The sequence below is a fragment of the Fukomys damarensis genome, unplaced genomic scaffold, assembly GCF_012274545.1.
Source record: "Fukomys damarensis isolate Sample0158 unplaced genomic scaffold, DMR_v1.0_HiC HiC_scaffold_2, whole genome shotgun sequence".
In the NCBI taxonomy this organism is placed as follows: Eukaryota; Metazoa; Chordata; class Mammalia; order Rodentia; family Bathyergidae; genus Fukomys; species Fukomys damarensis.
In genome coordinates this window covers 45307393-45332010 of record NW_022900914.1, presented here as the reverse complement: position 1 = coordinate 45332010, position 24618 = coordinate 45307393, and the positions used below count along the sequence as shown (strand labels likewise).

Sequence of the window (24618 nt, the reverse complement as noted above, 5' to 3'; positions counted from 1 at the left end):
TTATATTTATTTATTTATTTATTTTGGTTTTCTGAGACAGGGTCTTACTATATAATTCAGGCTGGTTTTGAATTCACTGTGTAGCTTAAGCTGTCCTTGAACTCACAGCAATCCTCCTGCCTCAGCATCCTGAGTGCTGCAATTACAGGCACGTGCACACTTAGCCTATTTATGCATGCATGCATGGACTGCACTGGGGATTAAACCCAGGGCCTAATGTATGCTAGGCAAATGCTCTACCACTAAGCTATCAAGCCCTTTTTAATTTAAACATGGCATTTCCCCAGAATGTACCTTAGAGCATTTTGTTTTACACTTTTGTGATATAAGCCACAGTAACAAAGGTTTTTACTTTGTGATACTGTATTCATACTTGTGTGTATATGTGTAAGAGACAGATGTTTGGTGGATACTTTTCACCTTTTTCACTCTTAGAATAGGTAATGTGTTGTTACATTTCTTTCTTTATATCTTTTTGTTATTCTGCTCTGTTCAGTTCCCCCAGCTTCGGTAAAAACTTGATCGCTACATATGTGATTTTACAAGTCCCTGCTAGGTTTGAACTACCTTGGAGTTTTACTCACATGTACACAATAGAGATGTTTATTATAGCCTTGTTGGTAATGATGATAAGTTCGGAAAAAAACTAAATATTTATTAATAGAAGTTCAGGGAATTAGCTCAGTGGTGCCAGCATCTGCCTGGCAAGCACAAGGTCCTGAGTTTGACCCCTGGTACCAATTAAAAAAAATGCATTATTGATAGAGTTAGGTAAGCCTTATCCATAACCTGCAGATGTTAAAAACGATAAGAAAAATCCATATTTACAATCACAAAAAGACCCCAATTAAGTGAAGAAAGAAAATTGCAGAACAGAGCTAGGTGTGATGATGCATGCCTGTAATCCCAGCACTCAGTTGGCTGAGGCAGGAGGATCACTGTGAGTTTGAGACCAACTTGGGCTACAAAATGAGTTAAAAAAAAAATATATATATATATAATTTTGTGAAAACATTAGTTTAATTTTTCTGCTGATGTGTTTGACTTGTGTACTTAAGTTAAAAAAAAAATATATATATATATATATATATATATATATATATATATATATATATATATATATATATATATATAGTGCCTGAACTATATATATATATATAGTGAGACTGTCTAAAAAAAGCAAGAAAAAGAAAGTTGCAGAACAATGAATACTATATGATAATACTAATGTAAAACCCAAAAAACAAAAGCATTAACAAAAAGATCTGGAGAAATGCGCACTATACTAATAACAGTGTCTGGGACAGATAGTTAGGGGCCTTTTAACTATGTGTATTGCTTTAAATGTTTAGACCAAGAATGCATTCATGGGCTGGGCGTGGTGGCGCATGCCTGTAATCCCAGCACTTGGGAGGCTGAGGGAGGAGGATCGCTGTGAGTTGAGAGCAGCCTGGGCTACATAGTGAGTTCCAGGTCAGTCTCAACTACACAGTGAAACCCTGTCTCAAAAACCAAAAAAAAAAAAAAAAGAATGCCATAGGATGTGTTTACATGTTTTATATTTTAAAAATGTAAAGGGTTGGGGGTATAGTTTAGTGGTAGAGTGTTTGCTTAGTATATCTGATTCCCTGTATTTAACTCAGTACCATGAAAGAAAATATCTTGTTTTATGGATTCACAGAATTTGCCATGTTCAGGCAAAATTAATCTTGCTTTCTTTGTTGTTTTACTAGGAAACAATTTTGCTGTAAACTAGAATGTAAATTCTTAAGGATAGGCCAGTCTATTTTGCTCATGATTTGTTCATACAGTGCCTGACACTCAGAGGTGTTCAAATATTTACTGAGTGACTGAAAACAGATAGATAGATAGATAGATAGATAGATAGATAGATAGATAGGTAGATAGATATGAATCTGTCTTACCTCAGGAAGGTTTTTGAGAGTCATCTTCATTTTTGTGTTTATCGGTAGTTCATTCTTTTTTATTGTCAAGTTAGCCACATTGTATAGATATACCAGTCTTTTTATTCATTTACCATTTGATGAACAGTTCAGATTTTTGTGGCTATTATAGATAAAACTCTATGAAGATTCATGTACAATGGACAGCCCACTTTCTGGGCCCCTTTCTGTCTCTCTTAGACAGAAGCTCTTTCTCTCAATAGATTCTTCCTATTTAAAAAAGTTCATGTACAAGTCTCATAAAGAATATATATTTCATTCTCTTGGGTAAATACCCAGGAGTGAGATCGATAGACTGTAAAATATTTGCCACGAGGTAATAATTGTTGGGGCTGGTGATGCGTACTTGGAGGTTCTCTTACTTTTATTTTTTCATTTGTGTATTTTTTTTTTAATAAAAGAACATTTTATTATCTCTTTCTTTTTCCTGTATTCACAGGCAGTTATTTAGGATTGAAGGCGTAAAAAGTGTCTTCTTTGGACCAGATTTCATCACTATCACAAAGGTATTCATAGGATTTTATTAAAAACAAGATTTGAAGTACTGTTAGTTTGCTGAGTCTAGTGCTCCTCTCTCAAATTTCTATTCTTAACGTTTTACAAATATGTAAAAACCTTAAATGTTTACTTCTTCTATTTCTCAAGTTAATTACTTAAGAGAATTTTCAAGTTGAAATTATAGTCCAGATACTTCATTTTTCAGAAGAAAAAAAATTGTTGAGCCTCAGCCAGTTAAATGCAGTGTCCCAGATTATATTCCTAACCCATAGCAAGATTCAACCTGGGTAGGACTAGAATTTAGGTTTCTGAGTGTCATTTTTATTAATTCTTACTTCACATTAATAGAGTAAAAGGGAAGCAAATAAACAAGTATTATGAACATATTGTACATGTACATATTTTATATAAACAAATTACACATGTATATGTGAGATACCATAATATAAATTCCTATTTTACTATTTTTTTTGGTACTGGGAATCGAACTTGGGACCTTGTGTGCTTGCAAGGCAGGTGGTGGAAACACTGAGCTAAATCCCTGGCCCTTAAATTCCCATTTTAAAAGGTGATATCTATTGATCACACATTTTGTGTGTGTGTGTGTGTGTGTGTGTGTGTACATTCTACCATCTTGCCATAATATTACAGAGGTTCACAGAAAAGAACAACAGACTGTAACTGCAGCACTTGATTAACTTCTAAATGACACAGAATCTAGCTAAATTAAGTCTTCTAGATTAATGGAAATGAACTATTTAAACTTGAATTATATGTGCTTTTAAATTTGGTAATTGATGTACAAAAACCGAGTTTGCCCAATATTGTGGTAATCAAACATATTTACTAAATTCCCCTTTAACAATTTTAAACGGCTATTTTAAATTCTTGATGTGCCTTAAAAATGAACATACTGGTGTTGCACATCTGTGGGATGCAGAGACAGGAGGATCACAGGTAGAATCCAACCTGGGCAACTTAGGGGGACACTGACTTTTGGAGATACAGTTCAGTGTGAAGGCCCAGGGTTCAATCCCCAGTACTAAGAAAAAAAAAAACAACTTAGTTTTTAATGTATTACATCTTATCTTGTGTTCTCTTGTATAAGGGAGTAATACAATTTTTCTCGAGTTATTTTTGCATATATCCCAATTTTAAAATGTTTTTATCTGTTATTTAAAATGGTAATTGTTCTGAGTTCTCAGAAATCCATTTCTTCATTTTTAAGTGGTACTCCTTACAGGAGCTCATTATCCTCCTATTTTATTTTCTTTATTACACGTAGTACTTAATCATATTTTTTATTTTTCTTACCTGTTCTGGAATGTAAATTGCCTAAAGATAAATATTGTCCATCTTCTTATGTCACACACAACAATGAATAGCACATAGTAGTAGCCTGCACAAAAGGAATTTTTTTTGTGTTTTGTTTTGTTGAGACAAGGTCTAATTCAGTCTGGCCTTCAGCTCACTATGTAGCCCTGGTGTGCCTCAAGCTCATGGCAATCTTTCTACCTCAGCCTCCTAAGTGCTGGGATTACAGGCATCCACCACCACCCCCAGCTCACAGAGAAATTTTTGTAGAAAAAGTAATAATGTAGTTTCTTTAACTAAATTTTTAGGTTTCAAGTGTTTTCCCCCAATGAAGGATTATGATCAGCAAATCTATGTTGACCAATCCCTAGTCTTCACCAATTTACAGATTTTTAGTCTATCTTTGTTATTCTTTATTTTGTTTTTGTTTTTATTGTTGTTTTATTTTGTTTGTGAGACAAAGTCTCACTTATGTAATTCAGGCTGGCCTTAAACTTATTATGTAGCCCTGGCTTGCCTTGAACTTATGACAATCCTCCGGCCTCAGCTTCCTGTATGCTGGGATTGATTACAGGCATATACCACCACACCTGGCTAGTTTTCTTTCTTTTATTTGTTTATTTTTGGGGTGTGTGTGTGTGTGATGCTTGAACTTGAACCCCAGGCCTCACTAATACTAGTCAAGTGCTCTACCACTGAGCTGCATCCTTAGACCTTGATCATTTTCTTGAAATAACTAGTCTTTCTCATCATCACATTTACCTGACATCTGCAGTGATCACCTGTTTCCCTTTCTGATTTGTAATTATAATGCATAAGCTTCTTTATGCATCATTTATGTTATTTTTCTGCATATATACATGTATTTGCATTTTATATGCTGCCTTTTTTCTTATTCAATTTCAGAATATTATTTTCTTTTTATTATCAATATTTGTATTCTCAGTAAAGCCTGCTGTTTACTGAAGATGTGTGGGATATTCTAGTCCATCTTCTGAAGAATTTATTAAAATACAACTTGGAACTGGTTTCTTTTTCCAATATCTAGACATCTCACTAGTTTTACTCTTGGATTCATAACAGTACCCATTTATCTTACCTTCTGTTTATTGTCTTTGGTTGTCAATCTATAGCACTCTAATAAAAATAGCTTCTTTTTTCTTTGCTGGGAATTTCTTTTATTATTAAGTTTATTGGTATATTTTAGGTGTACAATATTATGACATTCATCATTGGGAATTTGTACGTTTACATGATATATCTTGTTTCTTATTTTTTCCCCATTCCCCTGTCCTCCCTTCAACCTCTCTACCCTTTCCTATTTACAGAGACTTTGTTTCCATTTTTTCCTTTTCTCATATTTTTTTCTTTCCCTTCTTTCCTTTCCTCCACTTCCTCCTCCCCTTTAGACCTTTAGACCTTTCCTTCCTGTTTCACATTATCAATTATACATTTTGATTCTTATTTACACTTTCAGTTTTTTCACACCAGAGAAAGAAACTATTTGGTATTTACACGTGTGTGTCCTATTAATTTCACTTATGACTATGGCCTCAATATGCATCCATTTAGCTATAAATGACTCTAGTTTCTCTTTTTTTTTTTTTTCTTTTGGTACTGGGGATTGAACCCAGGACCTTGCCCTTATGAGGCAGTCACGGTACCACTGAGCTAAATCCTTAGCCCCCTAAATTGAATTTTTAATAGTTATGGTATGTCCTATATATCTGATGGAGCAGTTATATTTTATTTTGTGTAAGAGAATAGGAATCTCTTTGTCATCCTTTTTAAAGACAAAATCCATTCAATATTTTAACTCTTTTATATCATAAAAAAATCTTTGAATTGTTATTCCCTAACTAGGTCATGATACACACATCTAATAAAAGGTTGATGAGTGAACAGATGGCAGAATGTTCTAAGATTGTATCTTCTGAAAGACATTTAAGTGAAAAAGGCACTTAAGTGAGGCCATCTTAAAGACCTGGAACTGACATAGTCTCCAGAAATGAGTACTGTTACATAACATATGATAGGAAAAGACTGTTTAGAGATACAAGATAGCCTTCTGTATTTGTCTTTTGCTCTTGGCTGGAAATGTAGTATTTTCCTTTACCTGTTCATAGGTAAATGAAGAATTAGACTGGAATTTACTGAAACCAGATATTTATGCAACAATTATGGACTTTTTTGCATCTGGCTTACCCCTAGTTACTGAGGAAACATCTTCAGGAGAAGCAGGTAACATACTGTGTTGTGCAACTAGTATTTTTTTTTCTTTAAACTTTTCTACTTTCTTTATATTGCCTTGATTTCAGAAGTGATAGTAATATAGATTTTTATCATATCATGTATTTCACTCTGGATCTAATTCCAGAGAGGACAAAACTAACTTACTTTCTTTTTTTCCTTCCTTTCTTCCCTTCCCTTCCCTTCTCTCGCTTCCCCTCTCCTTCCCTTCCCTTCTGCTTCCCTCCCTCCCTCCCTTCCTCCCTTTCTTCCTTTCTTTTTGTCTCTTTCTTGTACTATAGATTGAACCCCAGGTCTTTGCACTGAGCTATCTCCTGCCCTTTCTTATTTTTTATTTTTTCCTTTTCTATATATATATATATATTTTTTGAGGCCCACACTAGACTTGAACTTGCATTTGTCTTGCCTGAGTCTCCCAGAGTGCTAGGATTACAGGTTTGTGCCACCATGCTGAACTTCTTTCATATTTTTTTAAATCAATGTTAGGAATAAAATGATGTCTTGTTTTAATTGTATTTCCTTAATGCCAAGACTGAAGATTATCATGTTTACTGACCATTTAGTTTCCTTGTCACTAAATTTCCTATTCATATTGTTTGCTAATTTAAAAAAAATAGGTCCTATATCTTTAAAATTGATTTAAGAATGTTTTTTAAATATATTCTGGGGTTGACCCTTTGTTAAGTTTATTTATAATGTCTATAAATTCTTCCTCACTATTGCTAGGACCTGGGGATGTATCTCAGTGACAGGGACTATACTCAGCATATGTGAGGCACTGGGTTCATTTCCTAGCAGCACCAAAAAGATAATAAGAAGACATTATAAGCATAGTGAAAAAGATAAACCATGTTTTTGATTTATGTGCCAGAGCTCTATTCCAGGGCCTTACTCGTACATGTTCTTTACCACTGAGCTACACTCTCAGCCTCTACATATTTTCTTGATGGATATATACATTAAAATGATACTTTTTCTAGAGCAATTTGACTAAATATATATAAAAATACACAGGCCTCTGTCTAGGGCTTAGGCTCAGTGGTATAGCTAGTGTAAGGCCCTGGGTTTGAACTACAGCACCTCAAAAATAAACAAAACCCGTAAGCCTACCACTTAGAATTCATCTCATTGATGTATTTGTAAAAGTACACCAGGGCTGGGGATTTAGTTTAGTGGTTCCTCTGTCTGCCTCTCAAGCACAAGGACCCAAGTTCAATCTCCAGTACAAAAAAAAAGAACTGTAAAAGTACACCAATAAATATAAATATAAGCAGTATGCTGTGCTTTGTTAAAAAATAGCTGCAAACTGTAAATCCCTAAAATAGTGAAGAACTGACAGACAAATGTACACCTATTTTTAAAATAGAGGCATATTTCAAAATGATATGGAAAGAATTTAAACATATATTAAAAGCAAATTGTTTTTTGGTTTTTTTTTTTTTTGGCACTGGGGATTGAACTCGGGTCCTTGCGCTTGCAAGGCAGGCCACCGAACCGCTGAGCTAAATCCCCAGCCCCTTAAAAGCAAATTGTAGAATAATGTGTAGAGTATGATCTCATCTGTGTAAACTCACCCATGTAAATGAAAACATTCTTAAAAGGATATCTACTAACTCACGATAGTGGTTGTCTGTGAAAGAAGTGGTGGGGACTAGGACTTAGGTTTGTTGACATAAAAGACATTTAACTTTATTGTATTTATTTATTTTATTAAAAAGAATGTTTAATGTTAAAAAGGGCCCACAGCTAATACAGTTTAATATTAATAGTTATTTTCCCCCCTTCAGGTAAGTACATTTTTCAAAAAAGATAAAATGTTTATAGAAAGACATGGGTAAAGATTAGTATATAACTTTACAAAAGTAAAGCAGAAAGTATAATGAAGCAAAATGAAAAACCATCTTTTTGCTCAGATTTATAGAATATGTTAAAAATTTCCAGAAAGCTTGCATCTGTGTTTAGTATGGTTATTTTTTGAAAATCACTGAATTGAGAAGCTGAAGATAAAAATTCAGATAATCTGTTTGCTGTGCAATTTTTCTTTTTTTTTGTGTTTTTTTGTTTTTTTGCTTTTTGAAACAGGGCCTCTCTATGCAGTTGAGACTGACCTGGAACTCACTATGTAGTCCAGGCTGGTCTCGAACTCACAGCAATCCTCCTGCCTCAGCCTCCCAAATGCTGTAATTACAGGCATGTGCCACCACGCCTGGCCTGCAATTTTTCAATTCTTTTTTTTTTTTGTTTTTGGCACTGGGGATATCAAACTCGGGCCCTTGTACTTGCAAGGCAGATGGCAGAACCACTGAGCCAAAACCTGGGCCCTTTCAATTCTTGAGCATGATAAAAATTTACAAATTTTATAGGCAAAAATTTCAAGCCTTGACAGGATTAAGATATTTCAGTTTACTTGCCTTTATCACCAAATGTTGAGTTGATCAATATTCCTTAGTTTTTCATTACCCAACTCAACTATCTCATTTTATATATTCTGTACTTTTGGTTTTTTGAGACAGGGTCTCACTATGTAGTGGAGACTGACCTGGAACTCACTGTGTAGCCCAGGCTGGTCTCAAACTCACAGCAATCCTCCTGCCTCAGCCAGGGATTACAGGTGTGTGCCACCATGCCCGGCCTCTATTCTGTACATTTTTAATGAGCCATAAAATTGAAACCATCCTATTCTGTCACTTGTACTTACAAGAATACTGAATTTCTGCTATTGGTTTTGTCTTTTTGTCATTGTTTCTAGCTTCTGAAGAAGATGATGAAGTTGTGGCAATGATTAAGGAATTGTTAGATACTAGAATACGGTATGTATTCTCTTTCCACCCAAAATCAAATGCCACAGAGGCAGTTTTCATCATAGAAATATATTTGTAGTTGTCCATGAGATGGTAGTAGAATTCCAAAGTAAGTATAAGTTCATGTAAACAACAATAGGTAATCATAGCAATTGAATTTAAAGCCTATTAGTTAATGACAATGTATTCTATCTTGAAAACCACTGAGACTGGACTTTAAGTATTCTCACCACGAAATTATGTATGGGAGCCATATGTTATTTAGCTCATATTACATCTCACTATGTAGTTTAGGCTGGCCTTGAACTTATTATGTAGAATAGGCTGGGCTCAAACTTTCAGCAATCCTCCTGTCTTAGCCTTCTGAGTGCTGGGATTTAGATGTGTACCACCATACCCAGCTGGATTTAAAATAATTAATTTAGGGGAAAGAAAAGTAAGCCTAACACTCAGAGAGTCTCCGCATAAATCATTTGCTTAGTCTTTGCTGTGTACAGAGGAGACTGAGAAATCAGATAAGAAGCTGTTGAAAAATAGTAGAATTTTGGCAGTTTTATATTGCTGGAATGGGGACAAAACTTGGAATTTAGGATCTGTCCAGTATTCTGGGCTAAAAGAAACATCCCAGCTCTTGATTGGACTTTCTGGAGAACTATACCCTTCAAATGAGTCAAACAAGATACTGATCATACAGGGGCCAGGGATTTAGCTCAGTGGTTCAGTGGCCTGCCTTGCAAGTGCAAGGACCTGAGTTCAATCCCTGGTACCAAAAAAAAAAAAAAAAAAAGATACAGACCATACTTATAAAACTGAAGTCTAATATCAAGTCAGCTTAATTCCAGGGTAGACTGATGTGTTGCTGGAAAATAGGATAAATCCTTTCTGATATAGTATAATCCTGAGTTCTGTCTGAGCAATTTAGCAAGTCCCTGTCTCAAAATAAAAAATTTTAAAGGGCAGAGATAAAGTGCTTGCCTAGTGTCATATTCTGGGTTCAATCCCTAGTACTACAAAAAAAGAAAAGTTAAATGAAAAAGATGGAAAATTTCATCAGAGAACTGGATTCTATAAGAAATACTAATTCTGCAAATAAAAAATATAATAGAATTTAAGAACTCCTTAGAGTTGGGTATAGTGGTGTACACACCTTTAATACCAGAATTTGGGAGGCTAAAGCAAGAGGATCACAAGTTCACGTCCTGCCTGGGCAACTTAGCAAGATGGTATTATAAATCCAAATGTCTGGGTAGTTACATTTAAATGTACATAGGTTGAATTATCAGTCTAAATGTGAAAAAAATAACTATGTACTAATTATAAGAGATATCACCTTAAATATAAGAACATAGGTTGAATAAAGGGCTAAAAAAAGTGAAGGAATCTATCATACTCAAAAAATAAATCAGAAAAGGATAATGCAGTTATATAAATGCCTGGCACTGTACCTTATAGCTAAAGACATTACTAGAAATAAAAAGAGATCTTTTGTTTATAGGTGTGGTGGTGCATGCCTGTAATCCCAGCTACTCAGTAGGCTGAGGCAGGAGGACTGCAAAGTCAAGACCAGTCTGGGAAATTTAGTGAGATCTTATTTCAAAATAAAATAAAAAGGGCCAGGATGTAGCTTACCTCTAGAGTGCTTGCCTACCATGCACGAGGTCCTGAACTCAATCCCTTGTACTGCCACAGAGAGAGAGAGGCAGTTGCGGGGGATGCTTTTTCCTATTAATAGAAGGATAATTTGGGGCTGGGGATTTAGCTCAGTGGTGCTGCCACCTGCCTTGCAAGTGCAAGGTCCTGAGTTTGGTCCCCAGTACCAAAAAAAGAAAAGAATAGTTTCTACCAGGCATATATACTAATCTAGAATATATGCACTTAATATCCAAAATAAATGAAGGATATTTGACAACATTAAAAGTAGACATAGGTAATCTACTATTATAGTGAGAGATTGACTCTCAAATAGAGCAAACAAAAAATAATCAGTAAAGGTATAAGAGTTTTGATCACATAAATTATTGACATGGAAAATTGCACTCAATAAGAAAACATATTCAAGTGTATATGGAACAACTAAAATTTCAAGGATTGAAATCATTGAGAATATTGGATTTCCGTGCTGAGAATTAACCCAGGCCCTCACATGAGGTAATAAGCACATGCTGTACCCCCAGTCCATAAATATTATTTCTGACTACGGTGTGTTTAAGCTAGACATCAATTACTAAAAGGTAACTACAAAATCTTGTGTATTTGGAAACTAAGCAGCATTCTTCAGAAAGACTGATTGGACTAAGAGTGAATCTCAGTGGTAGAGTACTTGCTAGCATGCACAAGGCACTGGGTTCGGTCTCCAGTGCTGAAAAACTAGAACAACGAAAACCTGTGTGTCAACAAATAAATTATAAAGGACATTTAAAACAGGGTAATAGCTGCCTGATCTTTGGGTAAGCAAGTTTTGTTTTGTTTTGTTTTCACTAGGACATGAGAAAACTGGTCAGAAGCAGCTGGGTGTGATAGTGTACACATGTAATCCACCTCTCAGGAGGCTGAGGAAGAAAGATTGTGAGTTCAAGGCCAGCCTGGGCTTGAGTCAAGCCTAGCCTTGACTACATAGTAAGAACCTGTCTTTAAAAAGTAAAATAAAATAAAATGGAAGAACAAAACATAACAATTAAGGAAAAGACATACATAAAATTGACTTTCTCTTCTTCAAAAGATGCCTGCCATTTATAATGATAAGGCAAAACAAAGTAGAAGCTACTGTATTTATAGTATTTTTGTGACAGAATATATATAAGAACTGCACATTGGCAAGAAAAAAAACAAGCATTTAACAAGATAATAGCCAAATGGCCAGTAAGCATATGAAAAAAGTGCTCAACCCTTTTAGTCTTTGTGAATATTCAAATGAAACCACAATGAAGTGTCACAGATCCACTAGAATATATAAAGTGATTGACAACTCCAGTAGCTGGTGAGGATATGGAGCTCTCATCTGCTGCTGATGGAATGTAAATTTATGGAACTTTGAAAAAGTATTTGGTAGTGTCTACTAAATCTGAACATATTCATATTTATCATCAAGCAGTTTCTCTGGATCAAGACATATATAAAAAATCTCCATAGCTACATTGTCTGTAAAAGTCCCAAATTAATATTAACCCAAATGACTATTTGGTATTCTCACCACAAAATTATATATGTGAGCCATATGTTATTTAGCTTGAGTAAAAGGCAGTATGATGTACTGGGTAAAAGCTGGCCTGTAGACCAAATGGCTATCAACAGTAAAATATGTAAAAAATCCTGGAATATCAAATTAATGTAATACTATACAGCAATAAGATTGAGTGAACTTTTACTACACTCAATATGAATGAATCTCACAAAGAGCAGAAGAAACCAAATACAAAAGAGTAAGTACTATATAATTTTAAAATAAAACTTGTATTTATAAATGTAAGGTTCAAAACAAGCAAAGCTAATTGCCGGCAATAAAAATTAAGATGGTGGTTGATTTGGTTGGCAGACTTCTAGAGTGGTAGTGTACTGTTTCTTGATCTGGGTGGTAGTCACAAACATGATTGCTCTCTGAAAATTAATTGAATTGTAAATATATGATTTATTTTCTGTATTGATGCTGCATTTCAGTGAAAAATTTGCCTTAAAAAAGGAAAAAGAAAAGCCAGCATTTGACATTGTCCATCTTTCTTTGTCAAAAGATGTGAATGCGTATACCTTAGGTTGTCACAGTAATTATTAGGAAATTTGAAATTTTAAATACACAAAAAAACTATTAAACAAGATGAAATGTAACAAGTAAATTGGGGAGGGGTTGAGACAGGGTCTTGCTATGTAGTAGATGAGATCAGGTGCATTCGGGGTGGTATGGCTAGAGACATGCTCTGTAGTTCAGACTAGGCTTAAACTCAAAGTATCCTAGGCTGGCCTCGAACTCATGGTGATGATCCTCCTGAGTGCTGGGACTACAAGTATGCATCATCACACTTGACAACAAGTGAATATTTCTATGAATAAGCTTTGGCATGTTATTTGAAAGTTTAAAAAATTGAAATTACTAATAAGACAGCCACAATTGTTTATATTTTTAAAATAGCTCTAACTTTGTGAATTAACTAATACAAAAATCTAAGCTCTGGCTGCATGTGGTGGTGCACACCTGTAATCCCAGCTACTCAGAGGCTAAGGCAGGAGGATCACAGTGTCAAGGTCAGCCTGGCCAACCTATTGAGACCCTGTCTCAGAATTTTAAAGGGGCAAAGGATGTAGCTCAGTGGTAGAGTGCCCCTGGGTTCAATCCCTAGTGTGGCGGTGGAGGGATCTAAACTGAGCTATATTACATATTTTCAATAAAAACTTCTAGTCTTTCAAATGTATCACAAATATTTGTGGCTCCAGGCCGACTGTACAGGAAGATGGAGGAGATGTAATCTATAAAGGCTTTGAAGATGGCATAGTACAGCTGAAACTCCAGGGTTCTTGTACCAGCTGCCCCAGTTCAATCATTACTCTGAAAAATGGGATTCAGAACATGCTACAGTTTTATATTCCAGAAGTGGAAGGTGTAGAACAGGTAAGCCAATATTCATACGGTTTAGACTTGTTATGAAAAACAATTCACAACCTGACTTTTTGTCCAAAGACAAGATCTTTGTGTTGGAATTTTTATCAGATTAGAAGCCTCCTTGTTTTAACTTCAGTATTATGAATGCCTACTACGTACCAGACATTTTTACAGCTCTTGCTAGAAATAGAGTGCACTAAATCATTCCCAGTTTGTACATAAGGAAACTGACACGTGGAGGGTATACTGCTGCTCTGATTGTAGAGAAATTATGGAAGGGGAATTCAAAATATGCAATATTATAGGTAAATTCTAGAAGTTTTTAGTGGAAGAGCACTACTATATTGTTTATCAACCTTTGTTTCTCCTTCCTCTCTCTCTCCCCCCACCTTTCTCCCTCTCCTCCTTTCTCAATCTCTCTGTCTTTTTCCTCCCGCTCTCCTTCCATCCCTCCATTCCTGCCTTCTAAAGCAGTACTAGGGATTGAATCCAAGGCTTCATACATGCTAGTCAAGTGCTCTACCACTGAGCTACAACCTAATGCCTAGCCCTACTTCTTATCCTTAATCACACAGACAAGGAGCTTACCAAGGAATCATGCTCTGTTGTACAGTAAAACAAAGGACTAAGTATGGTTATAAAGCTTTAGCTATAGCTCATGTCTGCATTTTTTCCTGTCTCAACATGCATACAAAATATACTCATAGTACCTCTCACTGCAGTGATGGCTTTTATGGCAAGAGATTATCAAAGAGAGAATATGTGGAAATAAAAAATGAGAAAACTCTATAATTCTCTGCCCTTAAGAAAAAGTGCATCTCTCCCCAGCTCCTTTGAGCATCACTTATGACTAAGAAGTATTAAAAATGCATCCTTTTGGTCCAATACATGCCATATTCTCTTTCAAGTCTTCATCAATTCTCTGTTAGGATGAAGCTCTGCTATCTACATGTTTGTTTTAGTATTTTGTTTAGGCATAGGCTCCCTGAGAGACTAGAAATCATATCTAGGTCTTTGTATTTCTCTGTAGCACTTAGCCCTGTGTCTTACAAATGTCTTACAAGTTTGTATTAAATAGGTATTTAGAGATATTATTCCAAATTTAGAAATAATTCTGCCTAAAACAGCAGTTGTGGCCAGGCATGGTGCTATACACCTGTAGTATACTAGCACTTGGGAGGCTGAAGCAGGATTACCATGAGTTTGAGGCCGGCCTGGGCTATCTAATGAGTTCAAGGCCAGCCTGAACTACAAAGTGAGACCCTGTCTCAAAATAAATAAGAAAATAAAACAAGAATTGACTTGTAGAATTCTTTGGATTGGGCATAGCTGTGATTGGCTATAAAATATTAATTCCTTAGATGTAAAATATTCATTTTTATTCAACTCAAAAGAGAAATTATAGGAGAATTATTTACCATTGATTGCTTCACATCACATCCAAATTCATCTAGATTTTAATAACCATTTACTTTTTTCTATTTTATTTTGAGATGGGATCTTACTGTCTTGCCCAGGATGGTCTTAAACTCCTGGGCTCAAGTGATCCTCCTCCTTCAGCCTTCTGATAGCTAGAATTACTAGTGTGTGCCATCACAACTGGATCATCTAGTTTTTAAAATTTTATTTTTGTTCCTTTATCCCCTATAGCCTTTTAAAAATTGCATTGATTGATATTTCTGTGGGTTGACAAATAAAGAACATTTTTATTCGCTTGTCCAGGGTAGAGTGATGAATTGACTGTTAGATTATAGAATTGAATTGGCATTTAATTATAGTATGTATGGTGATGTGAAAAACATTCATGGCTTGCCAGATGTGGTGGCACGTACTGGAAGGCTGAGGCAGGAGGATCACTAGTTAGTTTTTTGGTGTTTTGTTTGTTTGTTTGTTTGTTCTTTTTTTGGTTTTCTGAGACAGGGTCTCACTATGTAGTTGAGAATGGCCTGGAACTCACTATGTAGCCCAAGCTGGTCTCCAACTCACAGTGATCCTCCTGCCTCAGCCTCCCAAGTGCTGGGATTACAGGCATACACCACCACGCCTAGCTCCTCTAGTTAGGTTTATATACTCTTTTCCTCTCTAAAGATCCTAGTCTTTATTATCTGAATAATGTATTAGGTTATGGAAAGATATTAACATTTTCATTATTTTCTTAGATGATTCATTAATACTTTTCACTGAAAATCTTCATATTTTTAAGGTTTAAAATGATTTTTTAGGGCCAGGGATTTAGCTCAGTGGTTCTGCCACCTGCATTGCAAGCACAAGGACCTGAGTTTGATCCCCGGTACTAAATAAATAAATAAATTTAAAAAATGATTTTTATTTGAATTAAGACCAAAATAATTGGTTGATAGTATGGCTTTGGTTTTTTTGTTAGTTTGTTTCACTTTTTTTAGGGATTTGTTTTTCTAGTAAGTATTTTTACAATAATAGTTTAGCTCTACACAATATACTTCTGTAAATAAGATTTTTTTGGGGGAAAAAAATACAAAAACTTACTTGCATCCGTCTTACAACTAGAGATTGCCAGTTTATCATTTGGAGTCTTCTTTGCCCAAATGAGGTTCTGCTACTGGAAGCCTCTTTAGAGACAAGTACAAGCCAGCAGTACGTTAATAATTTTGCACATATTTGCTTTACTTCGTTGGGATACCGGCTTATAATTCAAAGTTTGCACTTTGGGGTTATTGATAGATTTATTCTTGCTGGATTGCTGTGCATTGTTGTAGACTATTTCAGGTAGGCAGCTAATACCAAAATAAGGAAAACAATAATTTTTAATCCTTTTCTTAATTCTTCTTTTGTCATTTGGTTTTAGGTAATGGATGATGAATCAGATGAAAAAGAAGCAAACTCATCTTAAAATAATCTGGATTTTCTTTGGGCATAACAGTTGGACTACACTATATACCAAGCTTTTATTAATATGCTAAGGATCTTGACGAATAATAAAAATGCCCTTTCCTCAGAGAATAATATATAAATAATGCATGTTTGCTTTACCTCATGAGTTATATATAACTTCCTAAGTCATCTGCTGTACGCATGGATTTTATCCAGGGATGTTTTTATTTTTTTTCCTCATTTCTCATGGTGTTGTCTTTGCATAGTTCTTGAAGCCATTTAAAGTATATTTTCTTCCATCTACTTTTTAAATTTTTTAATATAGAAGCTAATAGAATGCTTTTTAAAGTACTCTCAAACTGCTTAACTTTTTGTGAGATATCTGAAACCTTTTTTACTGAAGTTTTTAGCTTATTTAAAAACAAAAGAAAAAGTGGCTTCTTGGTGTCTGGCTAGCAGCTCCCATTGTAAAAAGCACATAACTTCTTACTGAAAGACCAAACATTTAATTTAGAAAAGTAAAAAGTCATAATGCTAGGGGATAGCTCACTGGTACAGCACTTGTCTGGCATATCTGGGTTCAATGTCCAGCACCAGAAAAAAGATTCTTAATTTCAGAAATTCAAGGACTGTGTTCCAGATAGACAAAATAGTATTAGTGTTCTCTCATTTTTCTATAGTAATTTACAGAAAATACAAAGAAAGGAAAGATGAAGAATAGAGGTGATAACTTGCATGTCTGGAATTCTAGCCACAAAAATACGGAAATTAAGATAGTGACAGAAATAGGAAAAGCCCTAACAGTTGTGAATGCTGGGAATTGAAGTTTTTATTTTTGTCTTTTGGTTCAGAGATCCAGACGGTGGGATGGGTTGGGAAATTCATTCCCTGAGCTATTATAGATGAATATAGACAAGACACCAGGAATTACTTTGTAAGCTAGGTACCTTAACCTGTCTTTTTCTTAAAGTTAACAATAAATTGAGTCTGTAGAAGAAAATAATTGATAACAAGTCTAGATATGGCCTGAAAGAAGAGGATGAGGCAGGGAGAGGATTAGACTATTAGAAAAGGTGAAATCATAAAACAAGGGGCCAAAACAGAGGTGAAAGGTGAGGGAAGAACATTCTAGGTATAAGGAGCAGTGTAGTCAGAACTGAAGGTGTGAGGTGTATTTGGGAACTACAAGAAGCTAAGTGTGGCTTAAGTATTAAAGTAAAAATGCTGAGCTGTATAGACGTAGCAGTGGTCAATATTAAGAATGCTGCATTTCCATCTCCAGTACCAAAAAAAAAAGCAGCTGCAGAAAACTAGGCACCTGCCCAACATGCACCCCCATGCTAGGAGAGTTCTTCTTAATATTATGGTAGCAACATGCCTAAGGAAGGTAGATTCTACCTCAGTGCAAGGGGATGTTATAAATAACCTAAACCAGACATTTTAACCCCATTTGTCTTTGCTCATCATTAGTCTACGGGTAGGTGTTTGACCCAGCCTTAGCTAGTGAACCATCAGAGGAAGTCTGTTGTTTTAATTCTGGAAAAATTCCCTAACCTGAAAGGACAGGAAGAGGAGAAGGGAAGGGACAGAATATTTGGGGGGAAATCTCATCCATTCCTTTCCTTCCTGCTCAGTACACTGTAATGTGGGATACCCAAAGCAATGAGATCACCTTGTAATCCTAACAAAACAGACTATAAACAGGCTACTGAAAGTGGCAGGGAGGAGAGAAAGGGCCTGGATCCTTGAGGACACTGTTGATCTTAAAACCAGCTCTGGACCACCCACTTTCAAAGTCTGAATCATGTCAGATAAATACTTTTTGGGGGGGGCACTATTATCAGATACTTTGTAACATGAAGCTGATTGCATTCTAGCATATAAAGAGACTGGTAAGTCATAGAGGACTGGGCAAGTAATTTTACTGCTTTTTTGTTTTTTGTTTTTTGAGATAGGGTCTCACTATGTAGTTGAGACTGACCTGGAACTCATATGTAGTTCAGGCTGCTCTCGAACTCATAGTGATCCTCCTGCCTCAGCCTCCCAAGTGCTGGGATTACAGGCGTGAGCCATCACACCCGGCTAGCTACCTCATCTTTGACAAAGGAGCTAACCATCCTCAGTGGAGGAATGATAGCCTCTTCAATAAATGGTGTTGGAAAAACTAGATTCAACCTGCCAAAGATTAAAATTAGACCCTTATCTTTCACTATGCACTAAATGAAAATCCAAGTGGATTAAATATCTAAATATTAAAACAGAAACACTGAACTTCGTGGAACATAAATTAGGCAGAACTCTGGAAGACATTGGCATAGGAAAAGATTTTATGAACAAATCCTCAGTAGCACAGGAACTAGCAGAAAGAATCAACAACTGGGATCTCATCTTATTAAAAAGCTTCTGCACTGCAAAAGAAACAATCAACAGAGATAAGAGACAACCTACAATGTGGGAAAAAATTTTTATCAGCTGCTCCTCAGACAAAGGAGTATTATCTAGAATATGTAAAGAACTCAAAACAATCAGCTCCCCCCAAATATAAAGACCCAATTCAAAAATGGGCATCTGAAATGAACAGACATTTCTCAGACAAATAAAAAGCAGCAAGTAAATATATGAAAAAATGTTCCACGTCACTGGTCATTCGAGAGATGAGAAGATGAAAACAACACTGAGATTCCACCTCACCCCACAAAGAATGGCTGCTATCAAGAATCAATAACAGATGTTGGGGATGTGGGGAGAAAGGAACCCTTCTCTATTTTTCCATTTTTAATGTAGAAATAGGTAGCTACTGTCCAGTTGATGAGAATCTATACTGCTTTGGAAAACTCCACTTTGTTTTCCATTTCCCCACATCAGAGTTACCCATGATAACTTTACAGGGTTGTACAGCTCATCAAGAAGGACCTTTTCCATCCTCTGAGAGAATCCAGAAAATAGTACATTGTATGTCTTCTTAGATTTCTGTGATCATTCAGTTCTAGGCTGCTCCATGAGTAGCTGGTTTCAACCCCTTGTGCTGGCTATAAGCACATCCTAAGGACGGAAATAATAGGTCAAAGATAGAACCAGTTAATCTCATGGTTTTTAATTTGTTAACTTTGTTAGCAGTAGGATGAATTTCTTCTTAGCAGAGCTTGAAAACGCTGCTCCAGCTTCTACTTATTGGTAAAATTTGTAGTGAACCTAGATGGGAGTTTTAGGAAGACAGTACTACTTCTAATTGGATTCAGCCTTCTTTGTCCTCAAAAGATGAGAGATAGGCCCACATTCACCGGATGTAGTAAATATGTTTTTGTGCCTTCTTGGTCTTCCTTTCTCATTCTTTTAGCAACACTTCCTCTTACCTTTGAAAACTGATCTGCACAGTGTCCTACCTTTACCACAGGTGGGGGCATATGACTCACACTAACCTTATCAGACTCCTTACCTAGAATATAAAAAGTAAGGATGGAGAAAGAGCCTCTCTCCCCTTGGACTACAAGCTGTAAAACTGTCCAGAGCTATTCCCCCTTCCTTGGAGCCAGAGAGATAGAAAAGAGTTCCAATATTGTTTGTGTTCCTAGGCATAGATATGCATGTATTCCTGTTCTTTTCAATCAACACTCATTTTTTAAAACCTTCATCTAATTTGAGTGGAGTTCTGTAATTGTCATTGAAAGCTTTGTCCTTTCAAAATTTAAAACAAATACATTTAGTTTTGGGGAATTAAGTTTAACATTAGTTCTTCAGAGAAACAATGGAATGTAAAATATAGAAAGCTCGCTCTCACACACACACACACACACACACACACACACACACACAATTATAGGGAATTGTTGCATACAATTGTGGAGTTTGGCAAATTCACAGTCCGTAGGGTGGTCTGACAGGTCAGCTGGAAACCTAGGGAAGAGCAGGTGTTGCTTTTCAGAACCAAACACTTTCTGCTAGCAAATTCTTGCTTTGGGGGGGAGTTAGTCTTGTTCTACTGGGGCCTCCAATTGATTGGATGGGGTCCTCTCACATTATGGAGTTCCATAGGCCTTGAAGTCTGATTTTAAAAACCTTCACGGAAACATCTAGAATAATATTTAACTAAATATCTGGGTACAGGCCACCCAGATTGACACATAGTTAACCATCACACGTCAAGCCCTTGTCAACTCAATACCCAAATGCATCTCCTTAAACCATAACCTCTAAGTAGAGACAGTAACAACATGCTTGCACCCAATATAATAAAATTATCCTATGTACAACATACCCTTTCCCCATAGGATGATGCAAAGTTCTTGGGTTACTCTTTTTCTTGCTATCCTGTAACCTAAATAGTAAACTACTAAAATGTAAAGTTAACAAAATTTTAGTGATAATATAGAGACAATGTATCTTACGTCACATGTAAGGCATAGGAAATAAATATTTGATTATATATTTGTATATGTACACAAATATACGCATAAACAATGGAACAAGTACTCACGACAGTCATGGTACTTGTTTCTGTAACTAGTCACATGTTTGTGGCTGGTATTATAACTACCTCCTTCTGTTACACATTCTGTATCCCCATTACCTTCAGCAAGCATCTCAGCTGATCTTGTTTCTTTAGTAAGGCAACCAAATATTCATCTTGGAAGGGTCTGATCTATTAGCAGTCCTGCTTGGACTGGGTTGTAGTAATTTTCCATTGGCATTAATCATAAGGAATGATAATATAAAAAGATACCCTAAGAGATCTCCTGCGTTCCAGATATGCTCTTTCTTACCTTCTTTGTGGAGTAGTAGTCCAACTCTGCCTTGGTAATCAGGATCAGTCATTCCATCAAGCACCATAACTCCTGTCTGTTTTGCCTATTGATTCAAGGGCATGAGGAGCCCTAAGTGACCAGTGGCAATCTCACATTCCAATTCAATGGAATCATTGTGTCTTCTCAGAGAAGTAATTTTCCTTTTGGAACTCAGACCTATAGGCCAGCAGAGCATAAGTTCTCAGAAGCAAAATATTTTGTTAATGGGTTCATAGTGATAATAGTGAGTAGTGCCACTCCCATATCCACCCCTTGAATAGAAAGAACCACCTTCCTGGATCTGAGAATCCTGGCTATGGAAGAAAGCATCATATATCAGACTCTGATTTAGAAGACATACAACCTTCAGGAAACATTGCTTCAGTCCTGAAAGGTATTGCTCCCTACCTCGTACCATATCTAAATCTTCAAAAGGCCATTCTATCAAGCCCATTGCTTCAGGATATTGGGGAACATGGCTAAGTGAATTCAGTGAGCATGGGCCCACTGCTGCACATGATTTGTTGTGAAGTCAATTCCCTGATCAGAAACAATGCTCTGTGTGGAATACCATAAAGAAAGGCGTTCTGTAAGTCTCTGGGTGGTAAGTTTGGCAGAAGCATTGTGTTCAGGGAAGGCAAATTCCATATCCTGAGTGTCTGTTCCAGTAATAAAACATTAATACTTCCATGATGAAGTAGTCTAGTGTAATTAAACTGTTACCAAGTAGCTGGCTGATCACCTGGGGTGATACCATACTATGAACTAGTCTTCATTGGTTTTTAATTTTTTTTTCTGTCCTTTCCACCTTTGTGGTTGTTACTTTTTCCAATTTATTTAGATTCTTTCATTTGGTGAAAATGGGCTCCTAGCAAAGGGGCCCATTCACAGGTGAAAGCTGACATTAATCTCAGCAGAATTTAAAATTAGGAACAAGACTTGACTCGCAATCTGAAAAAGGAGTAAGGTGAAGAGCAGGTGGTGCTAAGCCTGCCAATGGTACCGATCCCTTGGTGACCTCACCGTCAAGGCAAATTCCTGAGTAAAGGTTCTCTGCTGGTAGCAGATACTCTGAGGGCCATCTTGCTAGAAGGCTCAGAATAGAATGGGAGAAGCAGGGGGAGGAAGAAGAGAAGGACACATCTGAGTGTCCAAAGGCTGGGCCTCCTGTGGATAGGCAGCACTGTGACTTCCATATGAATAGAGGAGTGTGGTGGAAGGTGCTGATTTGCCACCTATGAGATCCATCAGAAACTGGGCTTTGGAGCATGGCTGGCCCTTCTAGACTTTTATTGAAGAAGTTCTTTGGTCTTCACTTCCAGATGCCTGTCTAGTTCTGCCATGATGTCATGGCCATCTGGCTGACTTGGGAGCATATACCTAAATTAGCATTGCCTCCACATCTGGGTTCAGATTCATTCCATTTTTCCTTATAACCTTGATATTTGTAGCTGTATACTCTGGGAAGCTGGGCATATGCACCAAAATCAACTGTGGCAACTTCATGGAGATTTGATTTAAAGAAGCTTGCCATTAACTGTTACCACATTACGATAACCAAGGCATCATGGTGAGGTCCTTCTACTGAGAGTCTTGTTGAAATTATCCTTGATTATGTCTATCACAGACTTCATTTCACCACTTCCAAGTTGATTATATCTTCAGCCAAAGCTGTGTTGATATTCACTCTGGGGTGGGACTGTTCTTTCCCTGTGGCCTTGGCTTTCTTGGTCACAAAATGACAAATTGGTATAGCCTGAGAGGATTGGCTGTGGTCAGATTGTCTTCCACCTCCATTCATTGTCTTCAGGGTAATTTCTCAAATAGGTCTGGTCAAGACTCAAAAATAATTTCTAGAGGTGGAGTGGATCAAGAAGAAGTACTGTAATTCCAAGGCCACGACTGAAGACAATCTTGTGAATATCCACAACTAGCGCCCAGGTTACTAGGGAAAGACTCAGGTGACCAGTACTGGTCTTTATTGCTAGTAGGCTGAACACTTAGCAGTGACTGTAGCCAGTTCAGCCTTGATGAACAGATGTCCATAACCTACAATGGTTACTTTATTATTAGCTCATTAGGCAATGGTAAGAGTGTCTGGGAAAAGAGGCTTCCTGGTATCCACACAATAGATTATTCTCTCCACTTGATTATTAAGTCCTACTATGCTGAGGTCATCCTTTGGTGAGTATTCACACAGGGCACAAATATCTTCTCAATTTTTTGTCTATTCAGAGAGATCTATTCACATGCCTCTTCCCCAGACCTCCTTGTCACAACTTCTCCAGCATATTTCTTCCAAGTCTATGATCATGCAGCCAATCCTTTGGCTATAAGCCATGATTTGTGCATAGTTGTTACACATCTGGCCAATTTTCCTTTTTTCTTTTCATAGTGCTAGAGATTTAATGCAAGGCCTCACACATGGTAGGCAAGCAGTCTGCCACTGAAAGTGTACATGAGTGTGTTCTTTTCAAGGTTCGGCTCACTGGGAGGCCTTCTCTTTACCACAGTTCTTTAGGGATTTCCCAGAAAGAGTGTGTCTTGCTGCAGCTATCCACTTTAGGGTGCTGCCTGCCTATCATGCAGATCAATCTGTAAGTCAATTCCTAGTCTTTTCTTCATCTCAACTACACAGCATACTTCTTTCATAGGAAGTTCAGGCTGGGAGAGAGAATTGCAATAGCATAAATGAGAATCACAAGCTCTTGGTCCACTTCTTTATGTAACTTCAGGGCATACTTGAGCCTGATTTTGTATTTGCCTCTCCTATACTTTTCTTTGATAAAAATGTTATACATGCCAAATTTTACAGCTTGGTGTGTCACATGACACCCAGTTTATGACAAGGAACTCAGACTGCATGGTGACATGGTGGCCTATGGTTAAACTCAGTAGTAGTGAAAAGTTGTTTCTCAAAAGGAGAGTTGTTACCACAGAAGATGACAGGATTTTATTCTAAAATGCAAAAGGCTGCATTGTGATTCACTTATAAGGGCCTGCCAAAGGCTCCAAATAGCATCCCTACCTGCCACTGATAGTTCAAGCCTATATTTTGTTGGACCACAGTGACTTTTTTTTTCCTTTTTTTGAGACAGGATCTCACTCAGTAGTCGAAGCTGACCTCAAATTGCTGACCACAGCAATCTTTCGACTCAGCCTCTTAAGTGCTGGGATTACAGGTACTACCACATCTGGCTCCACATTTTTTTTGTCTCCTGGAATTGGTCTTAGTTCAAATCCCAGAATCCAATAGTCTTCAAAACATTTGATTTTTTTTCCTCATTGAGTTAACATCTGATTATTTTTACTTCATTCACAGTTACTGTAGCAGGAAGGCCATAGGTCCCTTTAGAGAAGGCTGAGAGAAAGGTCAGCAGTATATATTTTTGGCAGTGTGTAGAGTCCTTCCTTAAGGGAGTCCATCTTCTCCTTTATTTAAAGGGTTCCTGGGCCTGTAAATAACATCACATTTAGAGATTATTAAGGGAATCATGGTTCTATTTTTTATGATGCAAATCAGACTTCTATTCACTTAATCTAGATCTTTTTTCCTGCATATATATATATAT

At 36.6% G+C, this 24618-nt stretch overlaps 1 protein-coding gene and 1 pseudogene across 1 annotated transcript in view; one reads left to right on the top strand and one right to left on the bottom strand.

Moving 5' to 3' along the window:
• Positions 1–16400, top strand: part of Nfu1 (NFU1 iron-sulfur cluster scaffold) — a 23505-nt gene extending 7105 nt beyond the window's left edge. The window contains exons 4-8 of the mRNA XM_010609690.3: positions 2404–2470; positions 5903–6017; positions 8776–8836; positions 13250–13424; positions 16240–16400. Of these exons, the coding sequence (XP_010607992.1) occupies positions 2404–2470; positions 5903–6017; positions 8776–8836; positions 13250–13424; positions 16240–16284 (463 nt within the window). The 3' untranslated portion in view covers positions 16285–16400. The remainder of the gene's footprint in view (positions 1–2403; positions 2471–5902; positions 6018–8775; positions 8837–13249; positions 13425–16239) is intronic.
• Positions 16401–22358: 5958 nt separating this feature from the next.
• The window catches only part of LOC104852255, a 4526-nt pseudogene continuing 2266 nt past the window's right edge, over positions 22359–24618 (bottom strand).